The 18,580-nt window shown below is 39.4% G+C and overlaps 2 protein-coding genes across 2 annotated transcripts; both read left to right on the forward strand.

Annotated features, from left to right (window-relative positions):
• The first annotated feature begins 202 nt into the window (after nt 1-202).
• On the forward strand, nt 203-9,116 carry LOC137669301 (hypoxanthine-guanine phosphoribosyltransferase-like). The gene is made up of 9 exons (XM_068411327.1): nt 203-220; nt 3,779-3,885; nt 4,341-4,524; nt 5,422-5,484; nt 6,018-6,035; nt 6,248-6,330; nt 7,343-7,389; nt 8,062-8,138; nt 9,069-9,116. The coding sequence occupies exons 1-9, from the start codon at nt 203-205 to the stop codon at nt 9,114-9,116; spliced, it is 645 nt and encodes a 214-aa protein (XP_068267428.1).
• Nucleotides 9,117-10,538: 1,422 nt separating this feature from the next.
• On the forward strand, nt 10,539-15,093 carry NUDT7 (nudix hydrolase 7). Its single transcript, XM_068411508.1, has 4 exons — nt 10,539-10,622; nt 11,037-11,190; nt 12,328-12,486; nt 14,361-15,093. Exons 1-4 carry the CDS (start codon nt 10,588-10,590, stop codon nt 14,742-14,744), a joined length of 732 nt encoding a protein of 243 aa, XP_068267609.1. The 5' UTR covers nt 10,539-10,587; the 3' UTR covers nt 14,745-15,093.
• The last annotated feature ends 3,487 nt before the right edge of the window (nt 15,094-18,580 follow it).

Consider the following 18,580-nt stretch of genomic DNA (forward strand, 5'->3'; position numbering starts at 1 on the left):
TATTTTATTTCTGGTTAATCTGATTAAGAACCTGGGATTGTGACGTCAGTGCATTAGTAGAAGGAAGTAATACTGTAGGAATGATGGCGGTTTTGGCCTTTCAGAAGCAGGTCATGATCTGACTGCAAGATGAAAACAGAGCAAGACAAACTGCAGTAATTATATCGGCTCATTCTCCGACAGCACAGTTCAAAGAAAGATTATGGCTCATGGACTGCAGGTAAGAAAGCACAATGCACTTATATTTGGTTATTTGACTGAAGGGAGCTTTGGGTGTGGGGGAGAGGTCAGCTTCAGCAAAAATACTAGAACATTAGAAATACTGACTAATGAAAGGCCTTGTTTCTTATATTTACTCAGGAAAAAACTGGCTTTCAGAACAGAGGCATCTTAATAGACGGATATTTTTAAAAAATTATGACGTTATTTATTTGACTTTAATATACCTATATTATTATTATTTTGTTCTGTGTTGATGAAACTATACTTATTTATTAATCTTTTTATTGTACTTAATTGCTGTAGTTCCTTTTGTTGTCTTTTCCCCCTTAAACTCAGAAACCTACATCAGTAAATGAACAGATGAGACTGAATCTAAATTAAACAACTAATTCTTCAAGTTATAAGCTTGTGATTTAAAAATTTAATGACTTTTTGTGATAGTTTAGTAGATTGCTTGGATGGGATACTGCTGTATTATTTATCATGTGCTAATGCTTTTACAAATGCTTTATGAGCCTATAAGGTATATGCAGCATGTTGCTATGGTGATGTGGTGCTCAAACTGATGCAATCCTTAATGTTCTGCTCATGAACCTTTCATCAGACCTTAAAGCTTCACACATAGGAACAAACATGATATTAATGTAGCAAACATTGTTTGCATGAATTAGTCTGAATGAGCATATTTGTTAACGAAATAAAAGGTACTAAACTACACTACTGGAGGAGCTATAAGCAGTAATCATTAAGCAAACCTGTATGCTTCAAGATTAGCCTTATTCAACAGTTACATTAACACGGACAAAGCTCATCCCTCACTTGAGCTAAACCAGTTGTGATGCCTCTCATCAAATGCAGCAGGAAGCTAAACTCATTGGCAACAAGGCTGAACTGTAACTCACTGTGCAGATGAAAGCCCAAATTGTAATTGCAAAAGCAAATTGTAAGGCTGAAGGCCATTAAATATGGCAATGAGAATCATGATTGGGCAAAAGAAAAAGTGCTTCAGTTGTGGTAGCACAGTCATTGCATTTAAGTTGCAGTTATGCAGAATGCAATACAGATGGGGATCCTGGAAAAAAAAAAAACAAAACCAAAGACAACAAAACAAACAACCTACCCTACAGCACTTTTTAAACCGTTTATCATATCAGTGACTACCCTTAAAGGTGCTTTTTCTGTACTCCAAATGAAAATGATGTTTATATGTTCCAGTAGTCTCAAATAAAGACTGTCCTTTAACTTTGACCAATGCTTCTAATTATGTCCTATCATCACTGCTTCTTGTTGACAGACTCCCATATCCTGTATGTGTATTCTGTCTGTCACCACCAGCAACCTCACACAGACAGAAATTAGCCCATTTCAAACTGGCCAGCTGGGTTAATATAACACTCAAACAACAATAAGCAGTTCTGCACGGCATTAAAGTCTGCTCATAGATGCTACTGTCTAGCCTCATCTACAGCTGATATCCGTGTAATTGCCAGTACTTCTTCCAAGATTAATAAAGCATGAACAAACTTAATTTGAAAACAATCCTTCACCTAAGCTTTCACTTTGTTGACTTCAGCCATGAAGAAAATAGTAACTAAACCAGGCAAAATAGTACTGCTGACACTCTAAACAGTGCTCAGCTGCAAGGCTGTTCTGTCAGTCTGACTGGGAACATCAAGGCCTATCAATTTTGAGTACTTGCAGAATATGGTTAGTTCAGCCAGGATGAGATTCTATATGCATTGCCTTGTACGACGATAACCTGTTCTTTGAAATTCTTGTTAACACCTGTCTCTCTAGTTTTATCTTTGAATGAAGTGGGCTATTTGTGGCCCATGTAAAATAAACTGTAGTAATTGATTATCTCATTTTTTGTGGCTGCTGTGAGTTTTGCAAGTAGTAACCTACTCCTGTTCCCTACAGTCCATTTTTCCTTTCTTCCTAAGCACTCTTCTCTCCCATGCCAAAAAAAAGGAGAATTAAAAACAATTCATCTGTCTGAACAGTTTGCAGGTGTTAACTTGTTTGTTAGCAATGCTTTATGCTATTGCCTAGTTCATAGCCCTGTGCTCTCCATTAGCAAGCTCCCAAACCCTTGGTTTTGAAGCCTGTTTAGTAAAACCAAAGGATGTTTCTCAGTTGGTACAGGGGTGTTACACATGCTAAGTCTGAGGGGAAAAAGATTTATGTCTCAGCAAGAATACTGAGTAAAACCACTCCTTTAAAACTTTGCCTTCTGCTGAAGTAGTTATCTAATTTGTTGCTCAATAAAGAGACTATATGCTATTAGGAACATATGCTCCATCAAAGAAATCTGCACAATGCAGCACTCTTACATTTTGAATTATACTGTATTGAGTTTTCTTGAATGCAACTGGTGTGTAGGTAACCTATTTTGCACTAGGTAAGCTTTGAGCCAGCTCTGAATTTTTCTTTCAATTAGTTCTGTTATTAACAAGGCAATATTAGATGTGACAAAACCTCACTAATTTGAGTTTTTTCTTAACTTATTTCTAATACTTACACATTAGCCCTTATATTCATTTTTTTTTCTTGCCTGCTTTTGTACCTCCACTTCATAAATGAACAAAGACCAAAGTATCCATTATGATCTTGAAGTGTGGTAGACTCCAAAGACACAGATCTGTTTGGGGTCAAAAGCCTAGTCAGAGGAGAGGCCCAAAGGGAGAATATGTAACTTCTAGACATCCAGACACCTCAGGGTGCAACAGCCTGGAGCCAGTATGTTGAAAAAACCTGTAATTCTAAAGCCTGATGGCAAAAGGGTTAAGGCCCTGATCTGTGGGAAGTAGCTATGGCCTCTCCCCAACCATGCTGAGGAGCAATCTGCTAGCAAGACAAACGGCACAACAAGCTGAACTGCAGCTCGGCAGGTCTCTGGTTCCCACCTATGGGCACCCTTGGCAGCTTCTCCTCTTCCCACTACCATCGCAAAGCTTTTCCTTTGGGGTACATCATCTACCCTGTCCTCTGAGACAGCTGCTGGTTGGTATGTGCTTACCTCTGTCAAAAGTTCAGTTGTGAATTCACACTTAGGAGACAGAGTTTTCTCTTTTACACAATGGAAAATGATGGTCAAGATCGTGTAGCATCCTAAAGTCACCTGCTGACTGGAGATCAAGCTGTAATCCCAATCTACTTGCCTTAATTTTTTTTTGCTTGTCTACCACACGAGCAAGCTACTGTGCTCTGCAGAAGGGGAAATGGAGAATACAAAGGGGGGCAGGGGGGTTTGTTGTCCTTTATGAGTTGATGATGATTGAGAATTTCTCTTATAATGAGTAGGGCGAAGTAGTTATCTATCATCCATTCACATCTCAGACAAGCATACTAGCTCCTGAATTATCAGACAGATTGCAAATTGTTCTATCAGAAGGTTCAAAAACTCCCAGATTTATTTTTAGTTTGACACATTATTGGGGGGGGTGAGGGGTGGGGGTGCAGAGAGGAGTCTTTCTCTCCATTTATCAGAGACTGGAAGGTTTTTTCCTGTGTGGCTCTGTCTTTACTCTTAGAGCTATTTCCCTTTCACTTGCAGATAAGAGATGAAGAAAGTGGCTATAACAAAAATCTATTTTGCATTCCTAAGCATTATGAAGAAGATTTAGAAAGAGTCTTCATTCCTCATGGACTCATTCTGGACAGGTATGAGGGTAATCAACAAAGAGTAGCAACAGTGAAGCCAATGATCCATTTCTCTCCAAGTGAAAAGACTCGAGGCCCTGCCCTGCATGGCCCGTAACAAACACAGAAACGCTGCAGCTCTAACACTTGTGTTCTGGAGTTTAATACAAGAGGAGTTTTATGGAGAGCATTCCTCTACAACCCCAGTCAAGTTTCGATGTTATCTCAAATATCTTTAAGTTTTCCTATTCTAAATTTTTTAGATATATGTATTAAATCAACAGTATGCCAAGTGGTGCAGGCATCATCTTGTGAACGGCAAATATGTAACTTTTCTATGTCTTAATGTAGTCACAATTTACTGGTTATAAAATTTAACAGCAAGATCAGAACTTTTAACTTGGACATTGCTTAATATATGGACAAACAAGTATGATATGCAAAACACTTCAAAGGATTTGTTTTTTTCCTTCCAGGACAGAACGTTTGGCTAGAGATATCATGCAAGATATGGGAAGCCATCACATTGTTGCACTCTGTGTCCTTAAAGGAGGCTATAAATTCTTTGCTGATTTGCTGGACCATATAAAAGCACTAAATCAAAATGGTGATAAATCTGTGCCTATTACTGTGGATTTTGTTAGAATAAAAAGCTACTGTGTAAGCAACTTTCTTTTCCTTGGAAAATTGACTCTCCTCATAGATTGACATTCTTAATACTAGTCGTTTACATGAAAACTCCACAAAAATTGGGTTCATACATATATTGTGTTCAAAGCAACTTAATTTATTACATACTGAAAAGCGACTGATTTACTGATCTGCCTCAATGATCAGATCAATATTATATATTCACTGGAACGAACATATAGCAGAACACTTAACATGACAGAGCCAGGGTCAGGTCTCCAACGTCCTCCTCTCCAGCCCAAAGCTTCCATACAGGTTCTGCTCTGTCTTTACCATCGCATCCTTTGGTGGAAGGGATTATGGAGAAGAGTTTAGTATCAGAGACTGGCTATTGTCTCTCTCTGAATTTTTTTTAAAATTTATTTATTCCTACAGATAATATTGGAGAGACTTGTTTTCATAATCTGTGTGTTGGGGAACCGATGTCTTTTCCCTGAACCAATCGTAGCTGGTCTGAGCCAACTACTGTAAAGCAATGACTTATGCTATTTTTTTCTGTTTTATCTTCTCCCCTCTCTGAAGGCCAGAGCTCTGTGCACTTACAAAATTTACCCCATGCCAAATACAACAGTTTACAATATCCTATAATTGTTTCCTGGAATTCTAAAATAAATCTGCAGTAACAAAATAGCTAAAAGCAATGATGTCTATCCATGAAGACGGATGTACTCTTGTTCCATGCAAACATCTTCACTTTCTCCTTTTGCTCTCAGCTGCTTAAAATCTGTTTTACTGAAGGAGTGCTGTGTAAAGTTGCAAGTGCCATTTGACAGGCAAAAAGCAAGAGCAACACACCATTCATACACATACAAGATAATACTTTTGAGCATGTCTTATGTGACTTCCCTCTCTTATTTATCCTTCTAGAATGATTCACCTACAGAAAAAATCAGTATTGTTGGAGAGGAACTGTCTACACTAAATGGGAAGGTATGAACTAGCATCTTCAGCTTTTAAGGAGAAAGAACAGTTCTTGTGTACCTTCCAGAAGTCCATCTTAATTAAGATTTTTAAACTACATATTTACAGCCACTTAACAGTGGTTTAAAATGCCATTCTTTGAAACAGTGAGTAATTCCCACTGATCTCCGTGGAAACTTAATGCGATCAGTACTGAATACTTCTAAAGATCCTATTCCACTTTTTAGCCCACAGAAATGAACCATCTTAAACTGACTCATGTAGTATGGTTTTAGAATGCTAGTGCTATACATAGAACAACATACAAAACCTGGCATGGGTGGCTTGCTCACAATATTTTATGCTTCCATAAATACTTAGAGAAAGACTCTTCAGAAAGCACTAAATAATGTAAGTAGTTAAGTGACAAGCTTCTTTGAAAATCAATTGCAACTTACTTGTAACTGAAGTTTGTAGGGTGAACTTCTCCTGGCTGGATAATTCACTGAATGTTGTCATGTAAATATTTTCTTTTCTTTCTCTCCCTACATGATCTTTTTCAGAATGTGTTAGTAGTAGAGGTAAGTAAAGATTTGGGGGGGAGGTGTGAGGAAATGATACAGACTTTTTTCTCCCCATTTTGCAAGTTAGTACCTATTGCATATTAAAAAACAATTACTTATGTTACTGTGCTGTCAGCATTGCTGACTGGTTTTTATGCTTTAAATTAATCCACCAACAGTCTGGTTTTTCTTTCAGACTCGGAGGAGAATTTTTTTTTTATCTCTTTCAGGACATTATTGAGACTGGCAGAACAATGAAAGCGTTACTTTCAAAACTTAAAGATAACAAACCAAAGATGCTAAAAGTTGTAAGGTATAATGATATGGCCACTTACTAACGTATTGTACCGAGAAGAGATAGCAAAATCATTTAGGTGAATAGTCAGTGTACGCTGGTGGGTGTGTGTTTGTTTATGTTTGGTTTGAAGTCTGGGGGAAAAGCAGGAAGCAATCCTTATCCAGCTGGTGAAAAATTAAGTATTTATTAAACTGGGAAACTTAAATATGCACTACCACCTTCATTGTTAAAATGAATGAAAAAGGTTTCCTGGCTCTGTTCATGTCGTCTATAAAGTCTGACGGATTCCCTGTTTCCTACCTCCTTATGTTTGAAGGAAATTCCGTTCTTTCCATAGGTTTCTTAACACTTTGTCAGTTGCCTCAATACTAGAATGACAACACGCAGAATTTTTCTTAATATCCTCAGTCATACAGGTTTTCAGAATCTAAGAGTTTGTCAGCACTTGCAAGATAACTTCAAGTGGTATTCTAGATCTGCTTCTAGAAGATCTCTAAAAGTAATTTTTTGGGAATATCCCTGTCTCTGTCAAGTAATCAGGATGCTTTGAAAAAACGTTTCTCGTTTTATGTGACTGTCCAGGAGGTTCTCAGTTTCTTCAGAAGTGCACAGGAAAAGCAAGAATGGATATGACTTTGTGGAAGAAATTGTAGTGACACTGCACAGCTTGTCCTCTTCTCCTTCCCTCCCTGCTAAAATCTTTACATGCCACTTGAACTTGCTTACCTGGCTGTGCTATTCTAGTTTGCTGATACATGAAAAAAACAACGATTTGGGATACAGAATTGAAGAGAACTAAACGTAAAACAATAGAGTCATTTGGACTTTCAGAATTAACCTAGATAGAGACTTTGCCTCTTCCTCAATTATGAGGCTGAACACTATTTCTTTCTGTTACAACAATCTCATTGATTTAATTTAACTGCATGATTGTAGAAGCTTATGGGGAGGGGTGGGAGAAGTGAAGTATACAGCTAAGAACAAGACATATTTTAAAAAACATAACCCTCTCTGCTCTGCCTTGCAGCCTGCTCATTAAGAGGACACATCGAGGTCCCGGTTACAGACCAGACTGTAAGTCTTGCATTTTTCTTGTTGTCCAAAATACAATATCATAATTTCACTTCACACAATAAGTCTGAAAACTGGCATATAAGTTTCAGGAAGGCCAAGAGAAATAGGGAGAAAATACATGAAACCTTGTAAACTTACGACCAGCTATCCCATGCTGAAACCACTTTCTTTCTTTTTCCCTGATTGGCCTCAGTGAAGGTTTGGCTATTTGTTACCAGATACCCGAAACAGAATCAAACCTTAACTTTGTATTGTTTTGCTTTGACCCTAAAAGGCATTTCTTTTGACTCTGCATTAAACTTGCCTTCTTTTCAAAATTAAAATCCCTACTGAGTTGCAGTGCATCCACTTTTACACAAGTAAAATCTCACTCCTTGTCTCCCTCTCCCAGGACCACCTCATAAGTAGGTTTTAAATGATTATTTTGTTCTTGAAATACATTCTCTTAACATTTTAATTATATTACTAACTGATGGAGATGGTATAGATTCTAACCTCTCTCATCAATTTATGGCTCTGATTCTTAAAGAAGCATGCTAAGGACCTTGGAAGCAAGATGATGTATTTGTTAGGTATTACTCTTAAATAGCTGAAGTATGTGTTGAATACATGTTGTGTACTTAAAAGCTATTTACACCACCCAAGTATAAAAAGAATTTTATTTTGTTACAGATATAGGCTTTGAAATTCCAGATAAATTTGTGGTTGGATATGCTCTTGATTACAATGAATACTTCAGAGATCTAAACGTAAGTACACACTTGTGTGCCTCAACTGTTACATATATGACTGTTACCACAGGTAACCAGCATGAATATTAGCTTGTACTGGGAGCTTCTCAACAATTAACAAAACTTCAAATCTGACTAGAAACTTCCACTATAAGAGCAAAAACATTATTAATGTGCCAAGCTGATAATTCAATGTAAATGCATAAGAACTTGTTTATGCCTTACCTTTTCATGAATCTGCTTCACAAGTCTCATGGCCCAGCCGTGCTGTACAGTATTCAGAATCCTCCAGGATGGCTGGCAGCATACAACCTGCTGGCCCCATCTGAAAAGAAAGTAACTTGTAATTTGGCTTTGATATCACGTTTGTCTGTCTTGGTGAAATCCTATGTTGCTCTTTTCTAGACAAGTTGATGACTGTGTGTGAAGGTTTTTCCTACACTAACATGTCCATCAAAATCTTTTTTCCTTCGTTCCATTATAGTCTCCTTAGGCTGCACTGAGTAGTAAGCTTGGAAAGAGCATATCTGATAGAAAGAGCTCATCTTTTTTTTCCTTCCTTAGTTTTCAAAAGCACTTTCTTAAATCCGGTTAAGTGGAAAAGATTTCCTTGAAAGTCTTTTTAATAAGACAAACCAGTTCTGTTAAAGACACATAATAGATCTACGCTATTGCAAAGCAATATGAAGAAGGATACAATAATTGAACAAACTTGGTCTTTTCAGAATATACAAATCTATAAATTACAGGTGAGCTTGAAAGCAATGTTAACATCTCAATTTCACTGCAAGTAGTAAACTTGCAACCAAACTCACAAAGATTACTGTTCTGGTGTGTTTTCCTTACAACACTAGGAATACAACCGAAAATCATTCTTGCATTTTATTTGAAGGTAAAGATTGACTAAAGCTGTACTACTTTTTTTTTTTTTTTTTTTTTTTTTTTTAGCACATCTGCATTCTGAAAGAGAAAGCCAAAGAGAAATATAGGATCTGATAGCATCAGTCTTCTGGAACAACAGTTCAGTGGCATGTACAGCTGTGTGGATGAGTAATAAGTAATCTACTAATCGTGCTCTTCACTACATTTTCTGAAGATATTATTCTATGTACTTTACCTATAATGATTATGTAAAACAGCTTAAAGGTGAATGAGTTCAGTTCAAGTTTCAGTGAAACCTGAACAGAACATTGGCCATAAAATAGATATTATATTCTGCTGGAATCACAGGGGACATAGCCAGGACATGCACATGTGTATGTAATTTACAATACAAAGTAACACATTGTGTGACTGTACATAAACCGCAGTTATTTTTACTTGAGCTTGTGTGTGTAAATGTATACACATGTACTTTATGTAACAAATAGGCTGAATAGGCACTTAAGGACTTGAGGTTAAGTCAACTGTACGAAGTGCATACCACATGGAAAATACTTGGTTCTTTAGCTTAATGCAATGAAAAAAGAAAGTAAACATGAAGCTAACTACACTGAGATTAGTTCTTACACATTCCATGTAATTTGGGCTGTTGTGTCTCGTTTTTTTGAGGGAAGGGATCACATGTTGATTGTACCACTGTGGTGTTACTTGAAATGCAGGTAATGCCGATTACTAGCTGTTAAGTCTGGATGATAAACCATTATAAAAGGAAATTACTTCTGCTAGTTGTGTGTCTCTAATGAGAATTGGAAGTTAAATTTTAGTGCCCAGAAACGGCACCAAGCTTGAGGCTGTCTCTGACACCTGTTTCCTACCTTCGCTTAATGATTAAAATAAGCTCTGATACCTTTTTTTTCCTCTTGTGAGTTAAGAGTACTGAGGTAGGCGTCAGTTTTCAAGAGGGCCTGTTGATGTCCTTTAGCTTTTAAGCGGTCCGAGCTATACGCGACCAGGCTTTGGCAGGTGTGCGATGGTGCTTTCCACAGCCCCCTGAGAGCTGGAGGCTGTCCTCTGTCATGTTATCCGCCCCGCAAAGCGTGTGAGAGGAGGAATACTAGTGCCTGTATGCACAGACCCCTCAGCTAAAGCAACGGGAACGGCTCAGCGAAGAGCCCTGAGCCACTCGCTCGCTGCCGCCGCCCTTGGCCCTCTGAGGGCGGGCCACGACGCCAAACCGCTCCGCGGGTTTCTGTTTCTCCCAGCTGGAGCGAAGGCTGCTGGCAGCCAACGCCGCCCTTCTCCGGGTCAGTGTATCCCGGGGAAGCTGTCACCGGCCCTGCGAAAAGGGCCCCCCCGGCCCTGCGAAGGAGCCCAGCCCGCCCCTCAGCGCCCGCCTCCCGCCCACCCGGGAGCGGGACCGGCACCGGCGCGCGCAGCCGCCCCGTGAGAGCCCCGCGCGTGGCCCGCCCGACCGCAGGGGGCGGAGCGCGGCGATCTCGCGTGTTGATGGGAGGGACTGGCCGTCGGTCACAGGGGGAGGTGACGGGGAAGGGGAAAGTCCGCTCTCGGGTCGGGGGTACCAAAGATGGCGGCTGCGGCGCGGGAGGATGAGCTGGAAAGGTAGCGGTCGTCCCCGGCCCTTCCTCCACTGCCCGCGGGCGCTGCCCCGCCAGCAGCGGCGCCTGCAGCTCCCGCTGTCCCCGCCGTCTCCGCTGGCTGCGCGGAAAGCCCGGCAGGCAGGCGGGCAGGCAGCAGAGAGGGGAGACCTGCCTGGGCCTCGCGGGAGGGGAAGGCGGTGTCTACAGCGCCCCCCGTCGGCCGGGCGTGGGCAGCCGCCGCCGAGCCCTGGCCGGTCCGGCCGGCAGCAGGCGGGGGCGGAGCGGGGCGGGGAGCCGTGGGTCAGCAGGCGAGGAGCTGCGGCTGCCGGCACCCCTTAGGTTCAGCTCTGTGGAAAAACGCCTCCCCCGTTGCTTGCGGGGTGCTGGGAGCCGGGGTAGAGCCTCGGGGTGTCACGGCGCTCCTGTTTGCTTCTAGAGAGAGCATACACGAGAGAGCCAGGCTCCGCCTGAGGGAGTTCGATGTTGGAGACAAATTCTCCCACTTGCCGCTGCCCAAAGCCTCTGTCCTCCTGCCGCTGATGGTGAGGGAGGGGAAGCTGCACTTGCTGCTCACTGTCAGGTCGATGCAGGTAGGTGAACCGGGCCGGGGCCTGCCGCAGGGCAGCCCCCGCGTGCGCCGAGCCGAGCTCAGGGACACGAGTGAGGCACCGCCGAGGCCGCTCGCAGGGACACGCTTGTGTTCGCACTCGGGTCCCTGCACAACTCCCGTCCTCACCCCGTGTTCCAGGGGCTGCTCCTCAAACTTCAGCCCAGGCAGCATGCCTAAGGTTACAAGCAGATGTTTTTATACACCGATGATTCTAGTTTTTACATGCCAGAAAAATGTCAGATACCCAGAAACATGTGACAAGAAAAGATGATTTCCAGATCAGAAAAGGAAATTTTGATTGTTTACTATGACTTAAATAAGAAAAGTGACAATGTAGTGCACCTTTTATTAATGTGACTTTTCAATCTGCGTCTAATAGTATTTTTCTCTTCTTTTCATATACGAAAGGAAAGGCAACAACCTAAGCCCCCCAGAACTCTTCTGCCAGCATTTTGTTTTCTTTTACCTATCTTGTTTTCCATCACCCCCACCACAATCAACTGCCTGTATTCAGAGAATATGTACTTGTCTGTTTTTCTGCTGCTGAAAAGTGGAAGTTTTTTGGGGTCTTGCTTAGAAATTTTAAGGCCCTAATAATTGCAGTTACTTAGCTGATAAACTGATTGTAAATGGGCTTTTTACTGATCTTTGATGCACAAGGCTATTACTATAATGTACTTAAAGGTAAGTTATTTAAATGTGTATTTTAGAAGTTCTTGCTCTTATCTTGAGTATTTTAATCTCACTATTCAAGTTGTCTGTCTAGATTCATCTGTCAGTCTCTTATGCAAGCAAGAAGATGAAAAACATAAATTTTGAAGTGTTAAAGCAGAACGGATAGTATGAATTACACAATGCTGTGCAGGTTATATGTGTATTTCTGATTGTGAGGGTTTATGGATTAGTTGGGTATAGGCCCAACTTTTTCCTGGGTAGTTCTTGGTGAGGCACATTTCTTCTGATGTGCAGAAACCTCTTAACCACCATTTCCAGCTTCTTTGACTGGAAAGAGAAATCAAACATAAAGTGATTCTGCAATATGAACAAGTGTCTGTGTGGATCCAAGAAGAAATGTAAAACTTGTTATATTTAACAGTAGTACTCCTTTAAATTCTAGCTGAGAAGATCACCAGGGGAAGTGTGTTTTCCAGGAGGTAAAAGTGAAGCAATTGATAAGGATGAAATTGATACTGCTCTCCGAGAAGCTAAAGAAGAAGTGGGACTTCAGCCAGAGAAGGTGGAAGTCATCTGTAGGCTTGTGCCTGGAATTGATAAAGTAAGCAATAAACTGAGTAAGTCAGCATATCGTTACAAAATAAGCTTTGGTTCTTTTCTTTTGTAAGGTTGATAATGACCTTTTCAAACCTTCATAAAGTATGCAGCCTGTGCTGCCAGCGGAGCGAAGGGAGGAGATTCTTGCTCTGTATTTGATATTTGGGAGACCACATTTGGTGTGCCATGTCCAGTTACGGACACACTGGAGTACCAGAAAGACAGTGCTAAACTGGTGGGAGTTTAGCAGAGAGCCATGAAGACAGTAAGGGGGCTGGAGCACGTGAATTATGGAGGAGAGGCTGAGAAGTGGGTTTGCTCAGCCTGAAGAAGACAAAGCTAGCAGGAGATCTAGTTGCTCTCTTCAAGTACCTCCTGGGTGGTTATAGAGAAAATGATACGAGTCTTTTCTTGAGACAATGGACACAAGCAGTACCAAATTAAATTTTTATGAGATGCAAGGAAAATACTCTTTACCATGAGGTTAGCCAAACACTGGAACAGATTTTCCTGACAGGCTGTGTAATCTCCATCCTTGGAGATACGCAGAACTCATCCAGACAAGTCCCTCAGCAGCCTGGTGTAACCTCAATAGTTTTCTCGTTCAACATCCTGCTGAAAGCAGTGTTAATTCATGCAGAAAGGGGCCTCTGGATGTTAACACGGACTGTGATTCTGTTAGCAAGGAGACTTCTCCTCTGGAGGTGTCTCTGGAGTGTAAGCCACTGTTTGTAAATTAGCAGGCTGCCAATTTCAGTAACAGTGTTCAGTGTTACATAGAATCAGTTTTCCCATAGTACAGAGGGGTTACTGTTTCAAAAGACTTTATTTTTGTTCCTCAGGTTACAGTTTCTCTATATTAATATGCCTGCTCTTTCTTTTTGTATCTGTTAGCCACTTACCGTTAGCAATATCTTGCCCTCCTTAAAAAACAAAAGAACTAGTTTTAAAATTGTGTTGCAAAATGCTTTATTTAACTTATTAAGTTATAATTTCTGTACAGATAACATTAAAGCTGCATAGTTCAGAGGCTATATGTAAAAAGGATGCAAATTGCCTCAGTCAATATAAAAGATCATGTGGTTTTGGACCACAGTTTTTACCTGTCGAATTCTACTTTGTTGTCTCCATATGTACATTCCAGGTGATTCTGACTTGGATGGAGTCTCTCCAGACTTGCATCAAATAGCACAAATGTTGAGTTTTGCTGTTACTGCTTTCTGTTGAACAGTGATGCTTTGTTGGTATGAATAAATAGAACTAGCAACATATCTTAAAGAATTTTGGTGTCCTCTTTATGCAAGCTACTATTTCAGTAGAGTTTGCCTCCCTGTGGAAGTAGGGATTATATTTAAAATAAAAATGTCCATAAATGAGCAGTTCCAAAAAGTGTCTATATTTTATAGCTAACTATACTTTTATCATATTTCCGTATCTATAAGAAAATATTTCTATATCCTAGGAGAATTTCTATATCCTAGGAAAATAGATACAGAGATATAATAACGCATAGGTGATTTGAAAAATTTGAATTAAAATCAGAACTCACCAAAGTAAATAAGGAAGACATGTGAGAGAGCATGCATGGGATTATTTCTGTAGCAGATTGACAAACCTTTTTAACTGCTACATGATTATACAGGATGAACAGAATATTAGTAAAATAATGTTTAACAAATATAAAAAAATTTTAAATTGATTAAAATATATTTAAAATCAAATATAAGTATCTTGTGATTAGAGGGACTAAATTGTGTTACAGTTAAGAATATTTCATAGGTTTCTTGTACTCATTTTGTAACATCTGAAATGTTTTTAAAACAACATTCTTTTACTTGGTACAAACTTGAGGTTTTTGTTGTTTTTTTTTTCTTTTAGATGAATCACTTGGTAACACCAGTTGTAGGATTTATAGAGGATACATTCCAGGCCACTCTTAATCCAGATGAAGTGAGCGATGTTTTTGTCGTGCCACTGGAGTACTTTGTCAAGCCCTTAAATTACAAGGCCTTGCCTTATAAAACCTCATCTGGTTACTCAGGTCGGATGCACTGCTTTATGTATGATGACCATGAACATAAAATGTCATTCAAGATCTGGGGACTTACTGCACACTTTGCTGTATTTCTTGCTCTTGTAATTTTTGGAAAGAGACCTACCTTTGAAGTTGATTATGATCTTGACAACTTAATTTCATCCTCTGAGAATAACTTTGTGAATTTATATGCATCCTTATATGAAAGAAAGAAGAGTAGTCTATGACAAACTGGTCTGGCAATTAATTCCTGTTGAAGGAGGAAAAAGGTTTTTGTTTATTCCCTTTGTACCTATTATTTGTTTGAATTTCACACTTGAATTTCTTCTGAATTGGGAACTTACTAAAATTTATTTTTAAATAATATTTTTAAGTTGACAAGCCCTAACTAGATTCATATAATTTATAATCTCATGGTATTTTTGATGGCCTTAATACACAGTTCTGGAAGATCTGTTTCAGTTTCTGTCTTTGTTTTGTGTGATCTAAGACCCTTTCTGTGGTTTGCCTTCTGTGTAATGAGATCATACTATTTTATCTAATTTTAGTCTGTTTGAATTAGAATATGAAAACTTCTGGGGGTCTCTGTCTCTTACTGTGTGGCGTACTACATACAGACAACATAACGCATACAGTCTTGTGTGGTATCTTTAAGCACTTATGAAACGTACAGTAAAAATATAAAAGGTGGCAAGTGCTTTCACAATCTTGTTTTGTTTTGGTTGGGCTTGTGGAAGGAAGAGGGAGGTTTAATGAGTTTTATTACTCTTGCTCAATTTAACATTTCTCACAAGGAAATTCTGTAGGCTATGGAAAACTTACTATAAAGGCAACAGTCCTGAACTTGTTCCTCAGCATCTTGTTAGCATCACTCACTCAGCTCCTAGAGGGAGTAATCTGAAGCAAAGAAAAGTGGAGCTGAGTATTCAATGAGGACTGAAATGCTTACCTATAGTTGAACCCTTACCAGTCACCCTGGCAATGTCAGATACATGGTGTTCTTTGTGTTGAATCCTTGTTTCTGCATTGCTGGTGAACTAGAAGCTTATTTATAGTGGTCGTGATCGTATTGCCAAATGGTTAAGTTTTAAAAGCACAATTGACTGACTTAGGCTGGATTTAAGATGTAGTTTGCAAGTAAACAAGTTACCAGTCCTTAAACAGCTGATCTTCTCTGAGTAACACGTGTGAGTTGAAAGCATTCAGTGCCTCTCAGAATCACGTGCCCTAGTGCTAGTCTTGAATAAGATGAAGAAAAAAACCTCAGTTGTTCTTCTGGGTGTTTGCACGTTGTGCTCCCCGCTCTGTTCACTAACAGATGCAAGTATGATCAGGAGTTACTGGCAGTTCCTATGAACTGTGCTGTAATTGAGCAGAAGTCAGATTTTTAGTTTAAGCAGCTTTTGTAGTATACCTGAAGTTGGCTGTGACTTTAGCAAAATACATCCTTTTTACAAATAAATGTTGCCTAAGTATGGCTTGAGTAGCTAATTGTGATTTTCTAGGAAACCCACTTCTGAGGTATTTTTTAGCTTCTCATAATTGCATCCATAACATTCTTCGGCTGCTGTGCTAGGACAGTAGCATTTAGGCACTGAAATACCAGCTTGTGTTTGGTTGGTAACTGCAGCATGACCTTTTACTGAAGAAGAGCAAGATGCTGGAGCCAGTTACGCTCAGCTGACAGAGGTGTACCAAAACAAATCAAGGCTAAAATCAGTGCAAATTTTCTTGTGAGGACTGAATTTCCCTTTGTCTCCTCTCGCTGCTCCAACTGTGCAATACGTACTGTTTTTCTCTTCCCAGAGGTCATTCAGTGGTAGGTATTGTACTAGAGTGTTTTGCCTGAAATATTCTTTATGCTGTGGCATTAAAGAACTACAAGATTGGCAATCAGAATACTGGGTTGGAAAAGGCCTCAAGAATTAGCCTCATCTCTTGGCACATAGGGATGGAATCAGGTACGTGATAGTCTGATAAATATCTAATTTTTTGTTAAGCTTCCCTGGACAATCCATTGTAGTCTTTTAGCCACGCTCTACAAAGTTTTTAGGTGTAGCAAGGAACACTTACTTCTTGTCCTGTACACAGCAGAATGGTGAATAGCTCGTTTCCTTAGTTACTTTCTGCCCTCCTGAAAACTACATCGCTGTGTCTTCTGAAGGCATCATTAGACTTAATGATCAGACTCCCTCATGGTTTTTTTGTCAGTCACATTTTCTATACATCTCTTGTCATTTTTGTTGCATTCCAGAATCTTCAGTGAACATCCTTCCTCCATTTTCCCCCCTATCAAATATGTGATAATCAAACCTGGTCACAGTCTTCTAGGTAACCATTTATTTGGGTTGGATAGGACAGGATTACCTCACAGCTCCTTTTTATATCCCATTGTGATTGCTGTTTGTGAAGCAGCATGATAATACTGACTCATATTCCCTTTCTTTCACTAAAGTTGCCTCATCCTTTTCTGAAAACGCTGCTAATTGTTCCTGTTTTGTATTTATTGCATTTGGTATTTGAACAGTTAATCAACTGTTCCTACCAAATGTAGCATTTTGCATTTGTCTTTATTGAATTACATCCTGACGTTTCCAAAACAAATTGTAACAACCTACTGCCGTGTTTTTCAGACATTTCCATTTTGCTGTTATCCTCAAGTTTAATGAATATATTTTCTGTTTCGTTTACAACTTAGAGTAAGCACACTCAGAACAGGCCTCTGCAGAATCCCAGCTGGTAATTGCTACTTTGACAATGAACTGCTAACTACTGCGTGTGGCTTTCTAACCAGCTGTGTAACATACTACTGTAGTTTCATACAGACCAACCCTTCTTAGGTTGCACATGGGAACATGAGCCAGGGCTATATCCAAAACTTGAGGATTTACAGTTCTCCCTATACACCAAGCCAGTTTTACCTGCCCCACTGAGGATGTAAACACACTCGTCAACAACATAGGAAAAAGCCAACGGTTGCCAAATATGTCCTTGTTAATTAAAGTACTTATGTAAAGGTTATTTGTTCGATATATTCCAAGGAACTGGAACAATTTGTATGAGTTCTCCAGTGCTTTCACAGGGCACTGTTTGCCTTTTCCCAGCCTCTGTTAGGGAAGAAGATAAAGTTCCCCAAGTTTCAAAGATAATTGCTAATAATGTTGAGATTGGTTCTTAAGAGAATGGCTGGCGCATTGGGACATTTCAAAAGATTTGGCCAGCTTGAACATTTTAGCATATCTAAATGCTATCAAACCTTCCATATTCCTACATTAGCTCTTTTGGCACCTGTGTTAATTATATTTGATATCAGTTGACTTTTTAAGTTAAAAGAAAAAAAGACTTTTTTTTTTTTTTTTGGCTAGGATGAAATCCTTGGAGAAATAGTAGCCACACTTATGAAGAACAGCTTTATTTTTCATTATTAAACACTTGTGAAATTGTTAAAACATTTTTAAAAGCTTAACTTTAAACTCTTCATCATATTATTCATATCCTTAGTGGTTTCTCTCAATGCTAATGTATGCCGGAAAAGTAACTAATTAAAATAAGAACATTGTTAATTAAAATAGAGCAAAGCAATTAGACCTTTGATTAGTAAACAAAACAGGTACCAAGAGACATAATTACTAACTTACCATCCTCCTCTGTTCCCAGCAGGCTTTGTTCTTCTTCATTTCTCAACCAGACCTGGCACAGAAATTGTACAAATTGAAACCTTAGTTTGTTTTTATTTCTCTTTTTTAAACAACAACAGTTACAGCTGTTACTCCTTTTAGCAAATGCAAATCTTCTTGATTTTTCAATCAAATCAACCATTTGAACTAGTTGAAAAACAAAACTTAGAGAGGTCCAACCAAAAATCCTTGAGTGATTTGCAGTAAAACCACTGGGGCTTCATGCTTCACATTATGCATCCTACATAATTTTACTGACATTAGTTTTGAAATTTGGGAAGTACTTTCTTAACTCAAAAGACTCATTTTTTATTTAGATATCCATCTGGGATTTGAGTGCCCAGAAAACTCCTTAGGGCACAAAAAGAATAGAAGGAAATGCAAGT

This window comes from Nyctibius grandis, chromosome 12 (assembly GCF_013368605.1).
Source record: "Nyctibius grandis isolate bNycGra1 chromosome 12, bNycGra1.pri, whole genome shotgun sequence".
In the NCBI taxonomy this organism is placed as follows: domain Eukaryota; kingdom Metazoa; phylum Chordata; class Aves; order Nyctibiiformes; family Nyctibiidae; genus Nyctibius; species Nyctibius grandis.

Coding starts and splice junctions, on each gene's coding strand:
- LOC137669301 (XM_068411327.1), top strand. Junction 7,390..8,061: donor TCCCGGTTACAGACCAGACT/GTAAGTCTTGCA, acceptor ATTTTGTTACAG/ATATAGGCTTTGAAATTCCA. Junction 8,139..9,068: donor AATACTTCAGAGATCTAAAC/GTAAGTACACAC, acceptor TTTTTTTTTTAG/CACATCTGCATTCTGAAAGA.
- NUDT7 (XM_068411508.1), top strand. CDS start 10,588: ATGGCGGCTGCGGCGCGGGAGGATGAGCTGGAAAG. Junction 10,623..11,036: donor CGGGAGGATGAGCTGGAAAG/GTAGCGGTCGTC, acceptor GTTTGCTTCTAG/AGAGAGCATACACGAGAGAG. Junction 11,191..12,327: donor TCACTGTCAGGTCGATGCAG/GTAGGTGAACCG, acceptor TTTAAATTCTAG/CTGAGAAGATCACCAGGGGA.